Source organism: Lygodium microphyllum, chromosome 22 (assembly GCF_053477565.2).
Source record: "Lygodium microphyllum isolate KBCC chromosome 22, Lygodium_microphyllum_v1.1.10, whole genome shotgun sequence".
NCBI classification, from domain to species: Eukaryota; Viridiplantae; Streptophyta; class Polypodiopsida; order Schizaeales; family Lygodiaceae; genus Lygodium; species Lygodium microphyllum.
The window spans coordinates 100,633,861-100,642,274 of NC_141156.1; the positions used below are offsets into that span (position 1 = coordinate 100,633,861).

The following is an 8,414-nucleotide window of genomic DNA, read 5'->3' on the forward strand; positions in this document are numbered from 1 at the left end:
CATATGCGAATGTCCTACTTGGAGATAAAAATGGTTCTTAAAAAAAGTAGAAAACTTCCTTTTGACTAGGTCTCTTAGAGAAAGTGTTTTTATAGGGCTTGGTCTTTGTTTCAATTATGATCCATTTCAGTATAACATTGCTATTTCTAAATATTACATGAACCAAGCATGTGTTTTCTTATAGTAGTGTAAATATGAAAGTTTATAAGTATGGTGCATAAAAGAGATTATTTGTATATTTGGCATTCTGTGTTATACAAATTTTATAAACTACTTTTAGTTTCAAGTTTGATGAGAGAGAGAGAGAGAGAGAGAGAGAGAGAGAGAGAGAGAGAGAGAGAGAGAGAGAGAGAGAGAGAGAGAGAGAGAGAGAGAGAGCTTAAAAACGAAGAGGAAAAAGAGAAAAGAGAAAGAGGAGAACTGTATTATTCACTTACTTACAAAGTTATCACGAAGAGAAGTGACCTATGCTAGTGTTACTACTATATTATTTTGATTGTAGGTTCAAAAAGCTCTGAACCTCTAAAGGACTTTCTGAACCTACCTTCTTCCCAAACCCCCCCTTTTTAATTAAACCCCTCTTTCTCTCATGTTTAGTCACTTCCTCTCTCTTTTTCTTTTTCTTTTTAATTAAACCCCCCTCTCTCTCAGGTGTAGGCTCTCTCTCTCTTCCCTATTCCCTTTTTCATTAAATCCAAAATTTCACAAATGTCTATTTCTCTCCATTTTTAAATCAAAAGTTTCTCTCTCTCTTCTCTCCCTATTTAAGTTAGATTAAACTTTTTAATTTAAACTTTCGTCCCATTCTTTATTTTTTTATTTTTTTATTTCAACATTTTTAAAAGCCATACTTTGAGAGAGAGGAGGAGGAGGAGGAAAGGGAGACAAAAGGGGGAGAGAGAGAGAGAGAGAGAAAGAGAGAGAGAGAGAGGGAGGGAATAGAGAATAAAAAAGGAAACAAGAGGAGAGAGAATTAAAAAGAAAAAGATAAAATTTAGGAGAGAGAGAGAGAGAAGAAAAGCAAGGCGAGAAGAGAGAGAATAATAGAGAGAAAATATAAAGTTTAAAAAAGAGAGAGAAAATAAAAAAACTTAAAGAGAGAATAAAGAGGAAGAGAGAGAAGAAAAAGAAGAGAGAGGTAAAAATAGAGAGAGCAAAGATAAAATCTAAAAGAGAAAGAGAGTGAATAGAAAAGGAAAAGAGAGGAGAGAGAGAGAGAAAAAAAGAGAACAAAAGAAAAAAGCAAGGAGAGAAGAAAAGGAGAGGTAGGAAAGAAGAATAAGAGAGAGAGAATCATAAAGAGAAAATATAAAATTTAAATGAGAGAGAAAATAAAAAATGTAAAGAGAGAATAAACAAAGAGAGGAGAAGAAGAAAAAAAAGAAAAAAGAAAAGAGAGGGAGATAAGAAAAAGAGGGGAGAAGAAGAGATAGAGAGAGAGAGAGAGAACAAGGGGATGAGATAAAATAATGTAAAATAAAAGGGAGAGAGAGGGGGAAAGGGAGAGAAAGAGGGGGTGAACAGAGAGAATTATAGAGAGGGGAAATATCAAATTTAAAAGAGAGAGAATAAAAAGAGAGGGGAGGGAGAAGAAAAGAAGAGAGAGAGAGAGAGAGAGAGAGAGAGAGAGAGAGAGAGAGAGAGAGAGAAGAAGAAGAAGAAGAAGAAGAAGAAGAGGAGGATGAAGAAGACGAAGAAGAGAGTGAATTATACAGATAGAAAGATAAAATGTATGAGAGAGAGGGAGAGAGAGAGAGAGAGGGAGAGAGAGAGAGAGAGAGAGAACAAGGAGATGAGAAAAATAAACTAAAATAAATGAGAGAGAGAAAGAGAGGAAAACAAGGATATGAGAAAAATAAACTAAATCAAAGACAGAGAGAGAGAGAAAAATTTAAATATAGGAAATAAGAGAGAAAAAAAGAAAAAAAAAGGAAAAAAGAGAGAAAAAAAAGATTATCGAGTGAAATTAGTAGCATGGCAATTTCGCTTGCCAACTTATTGCTTTAAGCATTTCAAGCCAAGTGCAATGGCTACCTCTCATGTAGCCGTACATACGCGCTCTTACATCTATGACTCACTTTATGCGAGAAAGAGAGATGCATATTTGGTAATCATAGTCACCTATATGGATGACTTGATTATTACAAGTGAAGAGTGATAGTGGAATTGCTGAAGTTAAGAATCTTCTAAAGAAAAAGATGAAAGATTTAGGTTAGTTGAGATACTTTCTTGGTATTGAGGTGATTAGATGTGATACGGCTATCCCAAAGGTAGGCCTAGTGTTTTAGCCGAGCAAAATGCACTCAAATCGCTAGTATAAATTAAGCACACTCCTAACATTAAGTTTTCTACGATACCATTAAAAAAAAATCCCTTGATATTATATAGAGGCTGGAGCCCCAATATTCGACTCACACAACAATATCCATTCGGGCAAAAAAGGATACTCAAATAAACCGAGCCAAGGTATAAACCTGGGAAGGAAATGGAAAGAGTGGCCAAAGGAAATCCAACAGACGAGTGTGAAAGCACCACGGGTAGGCTTTTGTGGCACAAAAAAAGGGCGGCAAAATATTGGTGAAAAGTTCCAAGCTGACCATTTCTCCAGTAGGAGCCTTCCATCATTCCATGCCCTGTTCTCTTTCTTCAATGTCTTGCAGCTTCACGTCGCCTTTGGTTACTGCTAACCTACTATTCGCCTCCAATCACAGGCCTTGTTTGACCACCCAAATCCCCGCCCCCCCCCCCCCCCCGCGCCGCCCCAGTCTTCGTCTTCGTCCTCTTCTGCTGCAGATTGTCTTCGACTTCCTCCTCCTCATCTTCTCCTCCAACAGATGTCCTCCATCTCCATCTCCCTCTCTGTTCTTCTCTCTTAGAATTCCTCTCTTAAAGCTCTCTCTTCTTCTGTATCTCCCGTCTCTGCCATAGCTCCCCCCCCCCCCCCCCCCCGCCCCGGCTCTTGTTTCCCGCTCCCCTTCTGTCGGGTCAACTCGTCCTCTCCACTAATAGAGCACCTCCTTCCCCCTTGGCCACCCGCCTCTCTCTCTCTCTCCACATCCCTGTAAGAAGACATACCTGACCTTTTACCTCAGAATAGCCAACACAAAACCTTCCCTTCTTCCTGCATGGCATGGCCTGCAGCAGAACGAACAATGCAGCGACCCAATACATCATCCCGCTTCTCCATTCTCCTCCTCCCGTTATATACCCTCTGTTGTCTGGTTCTTCTATGCACAGCAGACCGCTCCTCAGATGCTGCGGCCCTCCTTGCGCTTAAGAGGAATCTGACGAGCGTGTCCCTGACGACATGGAACGCGTCTGCCATGACGAGCGTGTGCACCTCCTGGAAAGGGGTAGGGTGCAACGGCACGGCGGCAGACGGGACCTCGCAGAGAGTCATCTCTCTGCGTTTGCCGGGAAAATCGTTGTACGGGCCTATCCCGCTGGGGACGATAGGGAGCCTCCATGCCCTGGACACACTGAGTCTGAGATCAAACAAGCTAACGGGAAGCCTGCCTGCGGACCTGGCCAACTGCGCCTTGCTCCGGGCTCTCTACCTGCAGGACAACGGTTTCTCAGGCCCCTTGCCTTCGGACTTCTCCGCCTGGCCTCTCCTGCAGCAGCTTGATCTCTCCTCCAACAGCTTCAACGGATCCATCCCTTCCTCCATCGGCAACCTCACGCGCCTCAAGTCTCTCTTTTTGCAGAAAAACTCCCTCTCGGGAGCCATCCCGCCATTGAACGTGCCGTCTCTGCAAAACTTCAGCGTCGCAAACAACCTTCTCAGCGGCTCTATCCCGTCTTCTCTCGCCAGGTTCCCCGCCAGCAGCTTTGCAGACAACCAGCAGCTGTGCGGTCCTCCATCCTCGAACGACTGCCCCGTCTCCCCGATCTCCTCCCCTCCGCCGCCGCCGAACGCCGCGGCCTCTTCCAGTAAAAGCAATCTCTCTGGCGGCGCCATTGCAGGGATAGTGATCGGGGCCATAGCTTTCTTGGTCGTAGTAACTCTGGTTCTGTGGATCAGCTTAAGGAGAAAAGCGCAAGGCAGCAGCGGTGACAATAAAGATTTGTATGCGGCAGGGAGGGACGAGTTCGAGAGGGCAAGAGAAGGGACAGCCATGCCAGGATCAGCTGCGAATGGCACAAACAGCGTGGCAGGAGGAGGAACTCCCATGGCGGCGGCTGCAGCGGCCAAGAAGGAGCAGGAAGAGAAGAACAAGCTCGTCTTCGTAGACAAGTCAGGGAAGCAGACGTTCGACCTGGAGGATCTGCTGAGGGCGTCTGCGGAGGTGCTCGGGAAAGGGAGCCTGGGGACTGCGTACAAGGCCATGCTCGACAATGGCCTCGTCGTGGCTGTCAAGAGGCTTCGGGACGTCACAAGCGACCAGGAGGACTATACGGCCCGCATGGAGATGCTCGGTGGCCTGCGGCATGAGAACCTCGTCCCCCTCCGAGCCTACTACTTCGCTAAACAGGAGAAGCTCCTCGTCTTCGATTACATGCCCAATGGAAGCCTGTCTGCTTTGCTCCATGGTATGCAGCGTTTCTTCTTCTCTTCTCTTCTTCTTCTTCGCTCATTCCAACACACTTTTTCACTCATGAATTGGTCATCATCACAACATCATATCAAAAGCTTATTATGCAAGGCGTCTACAACGTACCAAGTCTGTTGTTGTGGGGGACGAATGCAGGTATAGGAGCTTCTGTAGTTGTGGGTAGGGGGGTCGAAACATGGATTACACTTGTGCTTGTGATCCACCTCCACATTGCAATCTGCTATATGTGGGGTGTCTCCATGGAAGGTCATCCATTAATATCGCAATGAGCTCACGATGTGAGATGCTAACTATTGACCCTAAAATGAGCTCATGATGCTGTGATAAAGGGAATATGGTTTCCCAATGGTGGAATACGACAAATTTCATGTCAGTTTGCCATCTGTTTTTGATGTCCATTTGTTTGATCCTTAGTATTGCAATCATGCGTCGACGATTACCATTTTTCGAAAGAGTCTTGGTGTAAGACTACATTCATTGCCTTTTTGAAGCTACATGGAACATCAAGGTTTCCCAGAAGTGTAGACGGCAATTGTTCAAGCCTGCAGCTTTTACTTATCATGCATCAATAATTGATGCTTTATCAACGTTGTTATGAGTAGTGGATAGTCATTATTATGTTCATTGCCCCTCAAAGTTGCATGGAACATATCAATGTTGTTATGAGTAGTGGATAGTCATTATTATGTTCATTGTCCCTCAAAGTTGGATAACTCTTACAAAGGTCAAACCTAGTAATTAAAGGGTGAACCTTGTCAATATAAGTGAGGATAATAGTTAGGTGCACTTTGGAGCGCCGTGTCCTAGATCAACAGACTTGGGCATTACGCGAAAACTTGCAACATATGTCGTCGTCGCCATAGCTCTTGAATTTGAAAGGCATGCATGAAAGGCAATGTCTTTGGCGATGTCTGTGAACATAGACATTGCACTTAGATATGACAATGCCCCAATAGCTTGACTTGGTATTTTCAACAATGTGTTGCCTTTTGGCGTGAGATGTTTTTGGGTGAGTTTGCGTTGGTGTGACGTTACATTTGTTAATTTAGGGATGCATCTATATTATCCTGGACGTGCATATAATGATGGGAGAGAAATGGTCTAACTGGCATGTGACGGAAGTGCGCTGGCAAGAATATGCCGGATAGCCGCTGACTGCCGCATTTCTTTTGAAAAAGTAAATACCAAAATTCAACAAAAGAAGTTTAAATTTAATAAAGAAATGAAGTCCGATTAATTAAAGTGGTTCTCAATGGCGGTTTTTCATGTTTGTTTTTGGGTGTTCACAGGCAATAAGGGGTCAGCGCGGGGGATGCTGGACTGGGAGAGCCGGTTGCACATAGCGGGGGCGGTTGCGTCGGGGGTGGAGTACTTACACAGCCAAGGGGTGGTGCATGGGAACATCAAGTCAGCGAACGTGCTTCTGAGCAGGGACAACCGGGCGTGCCTGTCGGACTACGGGCTGGTGCAGCTGGTGACGGTGTCGCCGGGACCCGCCTCGCACAAGTCGGTGGGTTACGTGGCGCCGGAGGTGACGGACGTGCGCAAGGTGACGCCCAAGGGCGACGTGTACAGCTTCGGCGTGCTGCTGTTGGAGCTGCTGACGGGGCGCTCCCCCTCCCAGGCGGCCGCCAGCGAGGACGGCGTGGACCTCCCGCGCTGGGTCCAGTCCGTCGTCCGCGAGGAGTGGGCCTCCGAGGTCTTCGACCTCCAGGTCATGAAATTGGAGCACGTCCAGGAGGAGATGAGGCGCCTCCTCCAGGTGGCCCTCCCCTGCGTCGCCACGTCGCCCGACCAGCGCCCCGCCATCGCCGACGTGGCGCTCCTCATCCGGGACCTCCGCAAGCCCCCGTTCCTCGGTGGCGACGATGACGTGGACCGCGATGACGTGGAACCCCACCACCAGTACCCCGGCCGCCGCCCGCCTTCCGATGACGTGGACCTCGTCTCCCCCTACCACCACCACCAGTACCCCGGACGTTTCTCGGAAATCACTTCTGATCTATAATCTTCCTTCGAATCCGACTGGGTCCCGGACGCGCTTCGCCAAAATCAACTCTCATCTATAAGATTGGCTCGAATCCGCGTATAACTCAACACACAAACCGCACCTCTGCGCTTGTTGCCCCCCTACCCCAAATCCCCCCAGCCAAATCTCTGTTTGTCTTTTCATATATTTTCTCATACATTCTTTTGCAATAACTTCCGCCTCCTTTTTCTCCGAGGCACATTCTTTTCCTCGACTTTTGCATATGTAGCCTTCTTGCTTGAAAAAAATAAAAAAAAAAGTATATTGCAGCCCCTCAAGAAAGAGACCTACAAGCCCTTCAAGCAATGGGGGATCTTTGAAAGCACAAGCACCATCCTCGCATCGCCAATGCGAAAGACGTGTGCCCTTTGGGGACTTCTAACCTCAAAGCACCTTGGCCCCTTGCCTCTAGCATATGGCTCCTAGAGGCACGTGTGTATCATGCCAACATAGTCGAAACCCAAGTGTAGTTTGCCAAACAAACATTTCACCGCATTGTATCATCTTTTTATTAATTGATTCTAAGAAGCAATCTTGTTACTTTGGAACCTAAATAGTTTATTCCCAAAAGTATTAATATTTTGAGTGCATCCCTCTTAGGTGTATACTAAGTTTGTCTTATTTAACATTTATCCTTCTTTTAAATGTGATGAAGGAAAGGAATGCAACTAAGATGCTATCGTTACTATTGCATGATGTGCCGTGAGTTGATGCACATTTTGTCCTTTTCCTTTGAAAGTAAGAGTGCCCTCACTTTTGTCAAGCCTTTTGGATTGTTGTGGACAAACAACATGAAAGGCGTGCCCTTGGGAACTACTAACCTCAAAGCATATTGGCCCCTCACCTCTGCACATTCATATCATGCCAATAAAGTCTTGAGTAGTTGCACATTTTGTTTTCTCCACAACTACCTTTGTTAATTTTTGTTTTTCAAATTTCAAGAAAGTTCAAACTATCACATGTATGATAAGTTCTTCCATGAATTGTTGACTTATAGCCACCTACCTTCTTTTTATTGACTAGTGGGGATTTCTATGCAATAAAGGTGCCTAGTACTTAGCAGCAGTTGATGAAGACTTGAAAATAGTCCATATGTGCTATGACATCAATTGAAATAAATGGGCAATTTGATTATAAAACTAAAGTAGCATTTGTAAATGATGATAAATTACAAAAAAGTAGGTGGAATTGGTTAGCAATGTGGTAAAGTCATAATAAAGTTGAGTATGTGCATGATAAGTTTTTTAATGAAATGTTATCCATCCTTTTTTGCTTGATTAGTGGAGATTTCTATGCGATCAAGGTGCCTACTCTATAGTTGATGAGGGCTTGTGACCATAGTTGATATGTGCTATGACAAAAATTGGAATAAATGGTGATTTGGCTATAAAGCTAAAGTAGCATCCACTAATAATGTAGATTTCTATGCAATAAAGGTGCTTACTACTTAGTGGTGGTAGGGATGAAGACTTGACCATGGTTCATATGTGCTATGAGATCAATTGACATAAATGGGTGATTTGACTATAAAGATAAAAGTAGCGTTCACTAACGGTGTGAATAAATTACAATAAAAAGTAGGGGAAATTGGCTAACAACGTGGTAAAGATAATAAAGTTGCTTATGTGCATGATAAGGCTTTTCATGAAATATAGACTATGTTCATCCCTTTTTTATTGACTAGAGGAGGCTTCTATGCAGTAAGGTGCCTACTACATAGTAGTGGATGGGGACTTGACCATCGTTGATATGTGCTATGACATCAATTGAAATAAATGGGCAATTTGACCATAAAGCTACAGTAGCATTCACTAATAATGTGGATAATT

General features: G+C 44.5%; 1 protein-coding gene across 1 annotated transcript; it reads left to right on the top strand.

Moving 5' to 3' along the window:
- Positions 1-2,543: 2,543 nt before the first annotated feature.
- On the top strand, positions 2,544-7,143 carry LOC148017443 (putative inactive receptor kinase At2g26730). Its single transcript, XM_087662779.1, has 2 exons — positions 2,544-4,533; positions 5,846-7,143. Exons 1-2 carry the CDS (start codon positions 3,126-3,128, stop codon positions 6,562-6,564), a joined length of 2,127 nt encoding a protein of 708 aa, XP_087518905.1. The 5' UTR covers positions 2,544-3,125; the 3' UTR covers positions 6,565-7,143.
- Positions 7,144-8,414: the final 1,271 nt, after the last annotated feature.